The sequence below is a fragment of the Dama dama genome, chromosome 10 (assembly GCF_033118175.1).
Source record: "Dama dama isolate Ldn47 chromosome 10, ASM3311817v1, whole genome shotgun sequence".
NCBI lineage: Eukaryota > Metazoa > Chordata > Mammalia > Artiodactyla > Cervidae > Dama > Dama dama.
Window position 1 is genome coordinate 27,677,747 of NC_083690.1, and position 15,813 is coordinate 27,693,559.

General features: G+C 54.5%; 2 protein-coding genes across 2 annotated transcripts; one reads left to right on the forward strand and one right to left on the reverse strand.

Moving 5' to 3' along the window:
• The first annotated feature begins 10 nt into the window (after nt 1-10).
• RNF40 (ring finger protein 40) lies at nt 11-12,426 on the forward strand. Its single transcript, XM_061153243.1, has 20 exons — nt 11-145; nt 254-457; nt 882-1,049; nt 1,184-1,325; nt 1,947-2,153; nt 2,690-2,811; nt 2,933-3,079; nt 3,178-3,252; nt 4,333-4,452; nt 4,553-4,732; nt 4,927-5,062; nt 5,899-6,020; nt 6,107-6,534; nt 6,621-6,738; nt 6,864-7,013; nt 7,196-7,408; nt 7,489-7,614; nt 8,728-8,868; nt 8,960-9,061; nt 11,168-12,426. Exons 2-20 carry the CDS (start codon nt 326-328, stop codon nt 11,342-11,344), a joined length of 3,006 nt encoding a protein of 1,001 aa, XP_061009226.1. The 5' UTR covers nt 11-145; nt 254-325; the 3' UTR covers nt 11,345-12,426.
• Nucleotides 12,427-13,009: 583 nt separating this feature from the next.
• On the reverse strand, nt 13,010-13,447 carry LOC133063226 (uncharacterized). The gene has a single exon (XM_061152348.1). The coding sequence runs from the start codon at nt 13,445-13,447 to the stop codon at nt 13,010-13,012; it is 438 nt and encodes a 145-aa protein (XP_061008331.1).
• Nucleotides 13,448-15,813: the final 2,366 nt, after the last annotated feature.

Genomic DNA, 15,813 nt, shown 5'->3' on the forward strand with positions numbered 1-15,813 from the left:
GGGACAAAGTGGGACCAATAGAAACAGGAAATGAAGACGATTTCGCCACATCCGGGACTGCCCCTGGCGCCTGCGCTCTGTGCTAGGGAGGCCAGTGACGTCCGGTGGAGTCCAAGATGGCGCCCGTGGGCTGATCCTGCTGCCGGTGAGGGGCTCAAGGCCGGCGGGGCGGGGACCCTCTGGTAGGTGAGGGGGAGTTGCGTGGTTGCGGAGCTCCGGCCGCCTCCACATCTTTGCACTCTGTCTTCTGCAGGTGACAGGAGTGCAGCCTCCGCCTGCCTGACTTCCCTCGGGAGACCCTGCTCCTCTCTTCGCTGCCGCGGCCATGTCTGGGCCCGGCAACAAACGCGCCGCTGGGGATGGGGGTTCGGGGCCCCCAGAGAAGAAGTTGAGCCGCGAGGAGAAGACCACCACCACGCTTATAGAGCCCATTCGCCTGGGAGGCATCTCTTCCACGGTTCGTGGGTTCCTGCCTCAGTCCTCAAAACTTGATAGAACTCCCATCTGTTTTCCCTCCGCATCGTCCTGAACTTAACTCCCAATTCCCCAGGCTTAGCAAGATCCACTTTACAGAACGCTCTGTTGAAGGCAACTGAGGACATGACGTCAGCCTTCCCTTTACAGATAGGAAAACGGGTTCCCACAGGGCGTGTGGTTTGTCAAAGACTTAAGTAGGAAGAGGCAGAAGCAGAAGAACATGACCCGCCTCACAACCGAGACGCTTTCTCTGTGGGTGTCTGAGCTTCGTTAAATCCTAATGGCAGTTCATCTGGGGAAGCTCCCCACTCCCTTCCGTTGCCTTTGCTTTTCTTGTCTTTCTCTGTGATTGGGTTCTGGGGCCCTGCTTGACCCTCTTCTTGGCCCCTTTATTTCCTTGGTAGGAGGAGATGGACCTCAAGGTTCTGCAGTTCAAGAACAAGAAACTTGCAGAGCGGCTGGAACAGAGACAGGCATGTGAAGACGAACTCCGAGAACGAATTGAGAAGCTGGAGAAGCGGCAGGCCACAGATGACGCCACCCTCCTCATTGTCAATCGCTACTGGGCCCAGGTGGATGCTGCTCCTCTTTCGAAGATCTGGCATTGATCCAGCTTCCAATCCTCAGATCCCTCTACTAGGAAAGGAGTATCAGGCTGGGAAGCACCTGAGGGATTCATAACATTTTTGGTGCTTTCTCCCTTCAGCTGGATGAAACTGTGGAAGCCCTTCTCCGACACCATGAGAGCCAGGGGGAGCTATCTTCAGGGACAGAGGCACCTGGGACCCAGGAGGGGCCGACACGTGATGAGACCCCTCTCACAGAGCCAGGGACTTCGGAGCTGAGGGGTAGGGCCAGAACCCTCGGATCTGGGCAGCTTAATTAAGTTCTGGGAAAGGTTCTGGAGAGGAGGGGACTTTGATATTAGGCTGCCAAATTCCCCGCCTGCTAACAGACAATTGATTTCATATCTAGGCTGCAAGGGCAGTGGGTAAGAACACAGGCTTTGACATCTGAGTGATATGGTTAACAGTACAATTCACATCTTGACATCTGTAGTTCAAAAAAGTATTAAATGTTGACTGTGTACTTGGCATTGTTGTAGATTTGGAGGAAACAAAAATAACAAGAGATAACTGCCCCAACCATTAGGGAAGGAAGTGATTAAAACCACAAGAAAGAAGGGGGGGCTGCTGAAAGGGAGTTAGTATGTGTGCACTTTAGTTCAGATAGGGGAAGGCAGAGAAGGCTTCCCTGAGGAAGTGATTTGGTAGCTCTCTGGCCTTAGGGACATCACCTCCCTGAACTTCTGTTATTTCACTTTTAAGATGGGGATAACACAGTACTGCAGGTGTTGGTTATGTTGATTCAGTAAGCTATGGAGTGCTGAAGGGCTCAGTCTGAAACTTGGTACAGAGTGGTGGTGACTGTTGCTGTTGTCCTCACGAGGGTCTGTCCGTCCCTCCCAGAACCCCTGCCAATGCAACTGCGGCCCCCTCTCAGTGAGCCAGCCTTGGCTTTTGTGGTGGCCCTTGGCGCAAGCAGTAGTGAGGAGGTGGAGCTGCAGCTGCAGGGCCGCATGGAGTTCTCCAAGGCAGCTGTGTCCCGTGTCGTGGAGGCCTCTGACCGCCTGCAGCGCCGGGTGGAAGAACTCTGTCAGCGAGTATACAGCCGAGGTTAGTTCTTTATGCTGCCACCCCAGACGTGCCCCAACTTCCATTTACCTCTTCATGGTATCCCCTTCTCAGTGTCCCTAGCCCAGAGGCAGCCACAGTTCCCCGGGGGATAAATCAGCCACATTCTCAGGTTAAACTGTCAGTGGAGGATCTGGCTTTGATTTTTGGAGTTGAGGTCTAGAGAGATGGGTGGAAGGAGTTGTTGATACTGGGAGAGGGGTCCTCCTCCCTTGGGGCTGGAGACCTCTTGGGAGCACTTTTCACAAATCTTAGTGGCAGTTACTGATCCATCCAAGGCATAGCAGCAAGGGCCCAGCCTTAGTTCTGTCAGTCCCTCCTGGGCGTTCTGGGCAGATGGCTCTCCTCTCTGAGCTGGTTCCTCCTTTGTACATTGAGGATAAAGACTCCTGGCTGTGTCATGAGAAAGTGGCAAGACAGCTGGTGGATCACACTGGGCACATAGCAGACTCCAAAATGAGTTAGTACTTAGACCCACTGCCCTGGACTTGGCTCTTACCTGAGCCCTGCCTTCCCAGGGGACAGTGAGCCCCCCAGTGAGGTGGCTCAGGCACGTACCCGGGAGCTGGGCCGTGAGAATCGTCGGCTACAGGACTTGGCCACCCAACTACAGGAGAAGCACCACCGCATCTCATTGGAGGTGGGAGTTGGGATTTCGGGGTGGGGTTGGAACCAGGACAGGGTTTGGATTAGTTGGACACCCAAGGGTCTCGGGGAGCCAAGTTTGTCATCTTAGCCTCTGTCCCCTTCATTGTCCCCAGTACTCTGAGCTCCAGGATAAAGTGACATCTGCAGAGACCAAAGTGCTGGAGATGGAGACGACAGTAGAGGACCTGCAGTGGGACATTGAGAAGTTGCGGAAGCGGGAGCAAAAACTTAATAAGCACCTGGCAGAAGCCTTAGAGCAGGTGAGATTCAGGCGCTGGGTCAGATGGAGCCTGAACAGAGTACTTGGGGCCCTAACTTCTCTTCTCCACGCCCATATGTCCATCTCTTCTCTCCACAGCTCAATTCTGGCTACTATGTGTCTGGGAGCTCTTCAGGCTTCCAGGGTGGCCAGATCACACTCAGCATGCAGAAGGTGAGCAGCAGCATTCTTCCTGGTCCCTCCCGCAGCCTTTTCTCTACTGTACCGTTGAACTTCCCCCTTAGAATTAAGGACAAACATCAGCTGTGGTCTTGGAGGTCTTTCCCTCTCACTTACAGTGTTCTTTGTTTCATTGTTTCATATCTGTATTCAGTAAATAGTTGCTGAATACTGAATGTTAGGTACTCTGTAGAAAGCAGTTATTTTGGAGAACAAAACAGAAACCTATCATGGAACATAAGTTCTAGTTGGGGGAGTTAACAGGAAGTAGGTAAATTGTATATCAATTGATTAAAAGTCAGTCAGTTCAGTTCAGTTACTCAGTCGTGTCCGACTCTTTGCAACCCCATGGACTGCAGCAGCCAGGCCCCCATGTCCATCACTAACTCCTGGAGTTTCCTCAAACTCATGTCTGTTGAGTTGGCGATGCCATTGAGCCATGTCATCCTCTGTCGTCCCCTTCTCCTCTCACCTTCACTCTTTCCCAGCATCAGTGTCTTTTCAAATGAGTCAGTTCTTCACATCAGGTGGCCAAAGTATTGGAGCTTCAGCATCAGTCCTTCCAATGAATATTCAGGACTGATTTCTTTTAGGATGGACTGGTTGAATATCCTTGCTGTCCAAGGGATTAAACGTACCACTGAGGAAAGAGGTGTTGGTTGTGTTGGAGTCATTTGGCATTCACGTTGTGGGCCTTGCTGCAACTGTCCCATTCCCTGTCCTGCTTTTGCTCTCTCACTTCTTGGTCACTGAACTTTTTTTTTTTTTTTGGTGCTGTAGAGTCATTGTTCCCTGTCCTCCTTTCCTCAGCTTGTTTTTCAGGTCTTCCAGGAAGGCTTCCCTAACCCCCTGTCAGATACAAGCCTTGGTTCCCAGCACTGACCTTGCAATATTACATTGCCTCCTACTTGACTAGGAACACTTAGGAAAGTGCCTGGGTCTGGCTTGTCCCTGGGCCTTCAGAATCCATTACTGCTCCACATAGGGGAGCTTGGGCAGAGCATATGGTGGGGCTGTGAGGGACGCATGCCTCATGCCCTGGCCCTGCCTCCCACTGACTTCCCCACTCCACAGTTTGAAATGCTGAATGCGGAGTTGGAGGAAAATCAGGAATTGGCCAATAGCCGCATGGCAGAGTTGGAGAAGCTGCAGGCCGAACTTCAGGGGGCCGTGCGGACCAATGAGCGCCTCAAGGTGAGTTGTGTTTGGGGCTGGGAAGGCCTTAGCCTGCAGGGTGGGCTCTCCCTGAGCTCTCCTTCCTCTTGCTGAGTGAGTTCAGATACCCTGCCCCTAGGTAGCATTGCGGAGCCTTCCCGAGGAGGTGGTCCGGGAGACAGGGGAGTACCGGATGCTGCAGGCACAGTTCTCACTGCTCTACAATGAGTCTCTGCAAGTGAAGACCCAGCTGGACGAGGCCCGTGGGCTGCTGCTGGCCACCAAGAATTCCCACCTGAGGCACATTGAGCACATGGAGGTATGCCCATGGAACAGGGGTAAGGGTCAGGCCCTCTGGGTTAGGTTGTTCATGGGTCAAGGGTGTCAGAGCCCAGGGTGCCTGCCAGGGATCCCTTGGGAATAAATTCTTCCTAAGCTACTGAGGTCTGAGGTTGAGGGTGGGCTTAACATGAGCCCAGGGCTTCTGTGGGTCCTTAATGCCTCACCTCACAGAGTGATGAGCTGGGGCTGCAGAAGAAGCTACGCACCGAGGTTATACAGCTGGAGGACACGCTGGCCCAGGTTCGCAAGGAGTACGAGATGCTGCGCATCGAGTTTGAACAGAACCTGGCGGCCAACGAGCAGGCGGGTATGTGGCGAGGACAAGGTCGAGGTGGGGCCTTTTGTGGGATTGCTGGGCCCTGGTGTGGCCAGATGCTTGTCCAGAGGTTAAGTCCTTTCCTTTCACAGAGCCTCATCTCCCTGTGGAAAATGGGGACCCCATCACATGGCTCAAAGGTGCAGTGAGGCTTACAGCCGCCTGAGGTGGCTGATGGTGCTGACTCTGCCAGAACAGGAGCTGTCAGCCCCATCCGTGATTCTCTGGCCTTTAGGGCACTTATCTACTAGTTCATTTTACAAAGGTTTATTGAACACCTCTTTTGAGCCAGGCTCAGTTCTAAGCTTTGGAATTAAACCAGTGAACAAAATACAAAGAATCCCTGCTGTTGTGGAGCTGTGTTACAGGAAGGGAGGACAGACAGGAAGGGAGGACAGACAACAAAGGAGGAAAAAATTGAACATGTATGTTAGGTTATGTTAATGACAAGTATACCAAGAAAAGTAAGACAAGGAGGGAAGATAAGGAGGTATTAGGAGAAATGCCAGGGAGATGAAACTAAGAAGATGACATTTGTTTAAAAAACTAAAGAAAGTGGACTAACTTACTTTTGTGAATTTACAGTTACGTGTTCCTTTGAAGGAAATCTGGAAATGTTTTAGAAATCTGCATTAGCAGAAATTACACACAGCATCAGATTACGTTTGGGTGAATTTTCTTCAGTTATCTGCTGAGCTCACTTTCTGTATAAGGCTGCAGTTGTCCTCTCCTTGTAGTGGGAGTGATGGCCCTGCCTCTCCCCTCACTGAAGGGCTGGGCCCCTAACCCAGGGACCAGTCTGACCTTGGTTTCCTGTACTCCTCCAGGGCCCATCAACCGCGAGATGCGCCACCTGATCAGCAGCCTACAGAACCACAACCACCAGCTAAAGGGGGACGCCCAGCGATACAAGCGGAAACTGCGCGAAGTGCAGGCCGAGATTGCCAAGGTGAGGAGCGGGCTGCCTGGGGAAGGCCGTGGCTAGGCCCCAGTGAGCATGTCTCACCTCAGCCCTGTTCTTTCTCTGCTCTGCAGCTCCGGGCTCAGGCCAGTGGCTCTACTCACTCCATCCCCAGCCTGGGTCACCCAGAGGACTCCAGCCTCGGTGCCTCAGTCCCAGGGAAAGAAGAGGGTGGGCCAGGCCCTGTTGGTGCCCCTGACACCAGAAAGGAGATGGCTTCCATGCCTGGCGCTGCCATTACTACCTCGTCAGCGAAGAAGGAAGACCTGGTGCCCTCTGAGGAAGAGACCCAGGCCCTGACTCCCGGGACCCAGGGACCCTCCTCCCGGGGCCGAGAACCTGAGGCCAGACCCAAGCGGGAGCTTCGGGAGCGAGAAGGGCCTGTTCTGGGACCCCCATCTGTAGCCTCAGCTCTCTCAAGGGCTGATCGGGAGAAGGCCAAAGTGGAAGAGGCCAAGAGGAAGGAATCAGAACTCCTCAAAGGTCTCCGAGTAGAGCTCAAGTGAGGCCCTGTTCTTTTCTCCCTCCCACCCCTGCCCAGTGGCCTCCAGCTCTACTCACCCAGCCTTCCTCCTGTGCCTCCCCCAGGAAGGCCCAGGAAAGCCAGAAGGAGATGAAGTTGCTGCTGGACATGTATAAGTCTGCGCCCAAGGAACAGCGGGATAAGGTGCAGCTCATGGCAGCGGAACGCAAGGCCAAGGCTGAGGTGAGGGCAGGTAGGGTCCGCGGGATGTGCAGAAAGGCTGCCCCAGGGCGGGGGGGCAGTAACCAGACTCGAGCCCTGGGTCAGCAGGAAGCAGTGATGAGAGAGCTCCCTCCTGGTGGTTATAGGTCGATGAACTTCGGGGCCGCATCCGGGAGCTGGAGGAGAGGGATCGGAGGGAGAGCAAGAAGATCGCGGACGAGGATGCCTTGCGGCGCATTCGTCAGGCGGAGGAGCAGATTGAACACCTGCAGCGCAAGTTGGGTGCCACCAAGCAGGTGCGACCCCCACCCCACCCCACCTCCAGCTTTGAATGTTGGCATTCCTTAAACCTCCTGGACTAACGCATGGCTTGGGTCCAATCTGTGGGTCTTTGTACAGCCGTGTTTTCCTGCGGTTTCCCCACAGTTGATCTTGTCCATCTCCCACGTTCCATCTTGCCCCTGCCCACTTGCTGCAGGAGGAGGAGGCCCTGCTGTCAGAGATGGATGTGACTGGCCAGGCCTTTGAGGACATGCAGGAGCAAAACGGGCGGCTGCTCCAGCAGCTGCGAGAAAAGGATGATGCCAACTTCAAGCTGATGTCAGAGCGGATCAAAGCCAACCAGATTCATAAGCTGCTGCGGGAGGAGAAGGACGAGCTGGGCGAGCAGGTTCTTGGCCTCAAGTCCCAGGTAGGGCTGCCCCAGGCTTGTTAGGGTGGAACTGGAGAGGTAGGGGCTCCCCAGCACTGAGTCCCCACTCCTGTCCTCAGGTGGATGCCCAGCTGCTGACCGTGCAGAAGCTGGAGGAAAAAGAGCGAGCCTTGCAGGGCAGCCTCGGGGGTGTGGAGAAGGAGCTGACACTACGCAGCCAGGCCCTGGAGCTCAACAAGAGGAAGGTGAGGCAGATTACCTGGGCCGGAGCCTGGCTCTGCTCCCCCACACAGCCCCGTTCACGTCTCAGACACTTAATGTGTGCCAGACCCTGTGCTGAGGACTTTGCCTATTGGGTCATGTTTCAGCCTTAAAATAATCCTACAACAGTTTTTGTTGTTACCTACTTTTCTGTAAGGGAGAAGGCTGAGGTTTAGGGAGGTAGTTGACTTGCTCAAGAAAGAGTGGAAGTGGAATTTGGGCCTGGGTCTTCTTGACTCCACAACCCATGTCTTGACCACTGCACTATTTACCTGTTTCTGTCACATAGTTGTATTAACTCTTAAGAAATATCTCTAGCTCATGGTAGTTGTTCTTCTGAGGGGAACAGAGTCAGGAATGACATCACTCCTCCAGGTCATGGTAAAGGCCTAACATTGACTTTCATCTTTTTTCTCCCCCTGGACTTCTCTCTGCTTGGTTCATTCGTTTAAGCAGTGTTAGTCATGCTCTTGCTGTGTACCAGGAACTACACTGCGTGCTGGGGCGGTCACAAGAACAGAACACCTCTGCTGGGAGTGGGCGCTTCCAGGGGCAGAGAGCAAGCCAATAATCCCACAGATTAAGGAACACTGTTTCAGATCACAGCATGTCTTTTTATGTTTGTTTGGCCGCACTGCATGGCTTGTTAGACCACAGCAGTGAAGGCCCGGAATCCTAACCATGTGGCCGCCAGGAAACTCACAGTGTGTCTTATGAAGGAAATAGAAGTGTATGAAAGAAAAACAGGAGAGCCTCTCTCAGGAGGTGACATTTGAGCTGAGGCTTCAGAGAGCTGCAGAGAGAAAGTCTGTGTGTTGGGGGAGTTGAGGGGAGCAGAGAACCCTGTGGAGGCTTAGAGACAGGAGAGAGGGTTATGCAGGTGAGGAGCCAGAAGTGCTTGGAATGAGGAGCCTCACCTCCGAGGTGAGGCTGGTGGGGTCAGGAGACAGAATCAGTTCTAGTGAAGATGTTGGACTTACCCCAAGAGCAGGAACCACTGGACAGTTGACATAAGCATCTGTGGGCCATGGCTCCACACGCTTGACTCCGCAGGCTCAGACCAACTGTGCCCCTCCTCCCCATTCCACCCACCTCAGGCCGTAGAAGCAGCCCAGCTGGCCGAAGACCTGAAGGTGCAGCTGGAGCATGTGCAGACACGGCTGCGAGAGATCCAACCTTGCCTGGCCGAGAGCCGGGCTGCGCGGGAGAAAGAGAGCTTCAACCTCAAGAGGGCTCAGGTGTGTGGCCGGCAGGGGGTGGAGGCGGGGGGCAGTCAGCAGGTTTGGATTGAGGACCCTTACACTCAACCTCCCCCCTCTCCTGCCCTAGGAGGACATCTCCCGGCTGCGGCGCAAGCTGGAGAAGCAGAGGAAGGTGGAAGTTTATGCAGACGCTGATGAAATCCTCCAGGAGGAGATCAAGGAATACAAGGTAGGGCTGTGGAACTAGGTTGTGCTCCATAAACCTGAGATATCTCAGATTGGGGGTTGGTGAGAGCTCCAGGGGGTAGTCCGGGGAACCCAGAAATCAGGTAGGATAGCAAAACCTGGGCAGAATCCATTGTGGAGAATCAAGACAGCTCTCAAGTGTGGTACACATACTCCACGCCAGATAGAGTGCTGGGTGTGGGAGGACTGGGACCTATACCTAGTCTTGGATCTCTTGAAACTGACAGTCTGCCGAAGGAGGCAGCCAAGTAATTATTTCCTCTGAGTGATGATCAGTGTGATGGCAGAGGCCAGAGGGGTTGGAGCAGTCAGGGGAGGCCCTTAATAGCCCTGGGGGGGAGGGGGGAGGAGGGCACAGTCCGCCGACTTCCCGAAGGAATAGCCTCCAAAGGAAAACTGAAGAGTGAGTCACGGTTGGCCGTGAGGAATGGAGATGGAAGGGTCCCAGCAAAGGGAGGGGTAGAGGTGGAGGCTGCTAGTTAAGGGAGACGTGCTGGAGGACACGGCTGGGCAGGGGCAGCTAAGAGGGCAGAACAGGGGCCTTTGGTGAGTCACAACCTGGGAGGCGGGGGAGGGGGTGTTGGGCAGTGTCAGATCCTGAAGGTTAGTGAGCCAGGTTGAGATTCTTGGCTTGTTCAGTAGTCAGTGTGGACACATCCAAGGGTTTTAGACTAGAGAGTGACGTCTCAAGGATATTGAGGATGAGGAACTTACTCGTGGGACTCCTTGGGATTCTGTCTGGGAGGACAAAGGAGAAGGGCTGGTGTGAAAGACAGAGGCTTTGGGGGATTGTCAGCAGAGGCGAAGGCAGAAGCCACGTGGAACTGGTCACCCAGGGAGGGCCAGTGGCATGAGACGAAACAGGGGTCATTTTCCCTGAGCAACCTCAAAGCTTAAATAATGGACGGAGGAGGAATTTCTCTGGTAATCCAGTGGCTAGGACTCCACACTGCCAATTCCGGGGTCCTGGTTCAGTCCCTGGTCAGGGAACTAGATCCCACATGCCACAACTAAGACCCAGCACAATTAAATAAATAATTTTTTTAAAAAAGGAAGGAGAAAAAAAAAAAATGAAGGAGAGCCATGTAGAGGGAGACGACTGGGGAAGAGTTTCAAGGAGGCAGGGATGAGTGAGTTCAGAGCTGCCAAGAAGGCACATGAAGCAAGTGATGAAAGATACCTTTTGTGTTTGACAGTCTTGGGAATGGTTGTTGGGTAAAGGTGAAGGTCAGATCACCTAGACTCTCACCTGGAGTGAAGAAAGGACCGAGGGTGAGTCAGTAAAAAGACAACCTTTTGGGAGCAATTTGACCTTGTAGGGGTGGAGACAGCTGAAAGGGGAGAAGGGAAGGACTTTGGGAGAAGTTGCAGACTGTGGAGACTGTGAAATGCTGGTGGGTAGGATTCTGAGAGCTAGAGAAGGGGTGATACTTGTGAGGAGTGGCTGAGGTGGTGGACTGGGCTGGGATTTCAGGCAGGACAGAGGAAGATTATTGGGAATGCTACGTGGAGGGAATTTCTTATCTGGAGTAGGAGGTGAGACCTTTCGGCAGGTGGGAAATTTCAAGATAAAGAGAGATTTATAAAACTTCCATAGAGAGAAGTGAATCAAGTGACCCACAGCAGGATCTCTGGGCAGCACCAGGGATGGGCCCAGTTGAGGGTTGAGAGCAGCAGATTTCTAGTGGCACTGCCATGCCCAGCTGTGACTTAGCAGGTAGAAGGTAAACAGTCAGCTTAAGCCAGGACTGGGCTTTTGCCAAAGAAGGCTAGTGGGGCAAGGGATGAAACCCCAGTGCAGAGGAGCTCAGGCTGGAGCCTGTGGGTCATTGACCTTTAGCAGGGACTTGTGACCACTGGCCATCACCACCTAAGTTAGAGTCTAGACTGTGTTACTATCTAGTTTTGAAACCTGGGCTCCCTGGCCTGTTTCCTTACGTGGAAAGTGCTTATCCCGACCTCCCAGGGCTATCATGAGAGTTAGGTGCAGCCTTCTGTGGGGTGGTCTGAGTGAACCATCTCTTGCTGTCACCTTGGGATCTGGGCACTGTCAGGACTGTTCTTGAGTTGACGCCTTTGCCCGGCCCAGGCGCGGTTGACCTGCCCCTGCTGTAACACCCGCAAGAAAGATGCAGTCCTTACCAAGTGCTTCCACGTTTTCTGCTTCGAGTGTGTGCGGGGCCGCTATGAGGCCCGCCAGAGGAAGTGCCCCAAGTGCAACGCTGCCTTTGGTGCCCACGACTTCCACCGCGTCTACATCAGCTGAACACGTAACTCAGGGGACTTTGGAACACCATGGACCCTGGGGGCTGTGCCTCCAGTCTCACCCTACCCCACATCTAGTGTCCCCCACCTTCCATTCTGGACCCTGTGGGCCCAGCCCCTCCCCACGTGGTTGGTTCAGGGGCCCTAGTGCATGCTAGTGGGTGTGGGATTGGCCAAGCTGTTTCACCTTTTCCCCAAGGTCAGAACTCCAGCCTAGGAGGCACTTGCCCTTCAGGAAAGGTCTGCTGTGAGAGCCCTGAGGGGCCCAGAGGACTCAAGGAAACTTGCTGGCAGCTGGCCCTAACCCTTCTCCAGCTTTTTCTACAGGCCCATCCCAGCCAAAAAGTGGAAATTCCCCAAGCTGTGACCTCCCACACAAGTGGAGGCTCACTACCTACTTAACACACCCACAAGTTAGGACCAGGGGTGGGTCAGGTCCTCAGCTCCTTGCTTTGAGATGGCCCTGGGGCCCAGGGATACTTTCCTTAACTCTCTGCTCCCCAGACCTGAGCAGACCTTCCCTTCTGTGGAGTTGCTTGGGCTCTTTGGTCTGGTCTTATGCTAAGAGCATCCCCTTGGTGGGAGCACTGTCCTTTTCTGGGAGGCTCCAAGTTTGCTGCAGTCACGTTGCACTCATCTGGGGAGTGCTGAACCAAGATCATCAGTTTCTATCCTAATCAGACTGCTTCCAATCTCTCCTCCCTTCCCAGGCCCGACTTAATACCCACCTCATGCTTCCCAGGTCTCTGCTGGGTCCCTCACCCTGACCCTGCTTTCATCCGGGTGGCCTTAACTTTAGTGGAGGCAGAACTTCCCATGGGGAAAGGGACAGACTAGCCCACTGTGCCAACTTCCAATCATTCCAGGTAGAAGAGCTTCATATAATGCCCTGTGACTGAGCCTGTACCTGTATGATGCTTCCTGTGCTGTCTGCCCAAGTAAACTCTTATGGGCTATAAGGACAGTCCGAGGGGGCCAGGGAGGTGGAGCTGCTGGCAGGTGCAAGGGTCCACTCCGACCCACAGCCCCTACTCTAAAGATGTCTTGTATAGGCTGTTGTTTTGAATAAACGTCCAACACTCAGCCTATAGTCCGGAGCTAGGCTTCCTGCCCTAAACGTGGGTCCCGGATTTTGGCTGTTAAAACATTCCCAGCGCCTCCCTGGCTGGTGAGTGAACCTAGAGGGCCTGCACAGATCAGACCCCACTCCTGGCACCTGCGTGTTATACTGTCGTCCGTGGTCCCAGACTGGGCCGTGGGAGGGGCATGTCTGCAAGGAGAAAGCGTCGTGGTCAGCACTTAGCCGCCAGCTTTCTCTCCTGTTCCCACCGGGAAGAGCCGTCACTCTCTAGATCTCCGCAGCTCCGGCTTGCCACGCCAGGCGCCGCCCCCACCCCGACCCCGCCCGCGATCATTGGCCGCAGGGAAGCCGGGAGCCCCAAGCTGCATCCTGGGAAATGTAGTCCCATGTTTTCACCTGGTGGCAGGTTCTCGGAGGAGAGCTGAGACTGTACACTCAGTCTGGGCAATGTCTCCCCAGCGGCTTCGCCCACCCTTCCCCTTCCGATGGACACACAGGACACCTCAGCGGGTGACTTCCTTCATTGGGACTTGCACCGTCCTCTGGCCACGTTCTCGGGAACCGTGTCTAGCGGCGCTTGTGGGTTCAGTGTGCTGTCGGGTCCGCAGCCGGACCCTTCACCGAGGCTGTGCTGGGGCTCGCGCTCGGGACGGTGATGACCAGGCTGGGTGATGACGCTGGAGCTGGAACTGGAGCCATGGCCACGGGAGCGGCCGCCGGTGTGTCAGCAGTTACCCCCTTGCGCGACCCCACGGCCTCATCAGGAGTCGCACCTTCGCTGGGGCTCGCGGCCTTGTCAGCCTTTGGGCTCCACCTGGCGCCTGAGGTTTCGGCAGGGCCCCAGCGGCTGGTCCGGGTCGGACCCGAGACGGAGACGCGGGCTACATTGACTTCCGGTGCAGGGCTGCCGGCGGTGGGCGCGCTCGCCGAGGCACGAGCCGCGGCGGGGGATGGCATCGGGCTGCCGAGGAAGTGTCCGCGGGCCCGGGCAGTGGTGGCCAGGGTGGGGAAAAAACGCAGCATATTGCATCATAGAGATGCCGTCTGGCTCAGAAAGGAGCGCTGCGCCCTGGAGCAGGTCGAGGTCAGCCAATCCTCTGTGAGCTCGATCCTCTTTCTCAGGAGTCACCTCCACGTGGGCTCCTTACCAAATCCAAGTGACTACGTCACTTCCCCAAATATATCTTCTAAGCAGTCTCCATATCCAGGGGGGGGGGTCTAAAAACTCCGAGTCTTCATGCTTAATAAGACACCAAACCACTTTCTCAAGCTTGCACCCAAGGGAGTGGGATAAAAATCCCAAAATTTGTGGGAAGAGCTGCACTCATGCTGCAGGAGGAACAGTAAGTTCTTCACAAATGTTGGTTTTCGGATGAGCCTGCCCAGTACCAGGAAGATCTGCTGGAGGAGCTGGGCAGGCCCTTCCCCCACAGTGTGCTTGATCCCTTCCAAGCACCAGTAAACTCAGTGTCTCTGATACCCTGGGCTCTTGGCTGGCCTGTGTGGGTGAGCAGATGTTGGCCTTAGTGGCAAAGGTACCTGTTTTAGCCAGGTTCCAGTGAGATTGGCCACAGGTTCCAGTGGTGCATTTGATTTCAATCACTCTTCTTAAAAATTCCCTTGGTGGAGAAGGGAATGGCTACCCACTCCAGTATTGCCTGGAGAATTCCATGGACAGAGGAACCTAGTGAGCTAGTCCATGGGGTTGCAAAGAGTTAGAGGTGACTGAGTTGACACACACACATTAAATGTTTACATCTAAAAAAGAGCAAGGCTCTTTGAAACTTGATTTAAATAAATAACACTTTCCTGGGGCTCTCTGGTGCTATACTCTGCTGGTGTTCCTCATATCATTTACCAAATTGCCACCATTCATGGCCAGAGTGGGAGGATAGGGGTAAGATCATGTCACTCTCCTTAATTCCCCTTTCCCCCAATGGTGTCCTTATCCCCAAGTTACTCCAACAAGGTACCCCACAGTCCAGTCTCTGCTCTCTTGCCTTTTCTCAGTTCCCACCCCACTATGCTCTTAAGCTGACACCTGTCATGCATTCTCTAGCTCCCACCCCACCCCCTGACCTGGACACTTCCTATTTCCTGTTCCTGCAGCCCTCATCCTTCAGGTCACTGCCTCTAGCCAGTTTCCTGCCCCTCTGCTGTGGCAGGTACTATGCCTGGATCCAACCCCTTCTGCTAAGTAAGAACCAATGGGGAACTTGCTGGTGGTCCAATGGCTAAGACTCCACACTCCCAAGGCAGGGGGCTCAGGTTCAATCCCTGGTCAGGGAACTAGATCCCACATGCCACAACGAAGAGTTTACCTGCTGCAACTAAGACCCAGTGCCACCCAATAAGTACTTTAAAAAAAGGAATCAATGGGCTCCAGTGTCTGTTCTTCCTCTGGAGTCCCCTCATTTTACAGAGGACTCCTGTGCTGATGGACCTCAGTGTCTCCAGGAAATATAGAATAGTCTTCATTACTTGCTTCTTCATGAAATGCAATTCCCTCTTCTCTTCCCCCCTTCCCCACCCCTTGCTTTCCAGATGGAGAAGGGAAAGAAGAGACAATTGAGCCTGCCTTGGGAGTTGGGGTTACAGAGACAAAGGGAAGATGTGGAGACAGCTTCCTGGCTGGGGCAGGAGACCCCCAGCAGACTGGGGCAGAGGCAGGCCCTGGGTTAGAGCTGCTTCAAGCAGCCACTCGGACCAGGGCAAGGTCTAGACCCAGGAGATAGTGCTGAGGCAAGCCGGCACAGAGGATTCAGCGGCGCATCCCCACCTGACCCAGACAGTGTGGAGCCCAGGCCAGGCCCGGGCAGGCCCATCGGTGGGGGAGGAGAAGCTTGGTTGTACACAGAGCTTGCTCCTGGTCATTCTGGTTCCCCTCACCACCTTGCAGTAGATCTTAGGCAGCCTTCTGTTAGCCTCAGCCTCTCCACATGTTGGGGGCTCACAGGCTACATCCTGAGAGTGAGAGGACAAGCCAGGTCTCCACCCACCTCTCCTCAGGGTCTAGGAGGCTCTGGTCCAGAGGAAGGGCTGGGCCCAGTCCAGAACCCAAGAGAACCAGGGGTGGTGGCTGCCAGCTTCTGGAACTAGATCTTGGGCGCTGTGCCTCGTGGCAGTCTGCAGAGGGTGTGGGTGTCGTGGCCAGAGAGGGCTCCCTGGGGCAGCAGAGCTGGCCCTGAGCCAGCCCAGTGCGAGTCAGCCGGCTGCCACCAGAAGTCAGCATGTTGTGCTGCTTGGTTCTGCCACCTTCTCAGCACATTTCTCCCCTCTGTCTCCCAAGAGGATAGGTTTTAAAGCTGTAAACCCTCAGGCTCCCACCAGCAAGCACCGGATGGAGATTTCCGGTCTCTGGGAACAGGGCTGGGCTGAGTTTTTTAGTT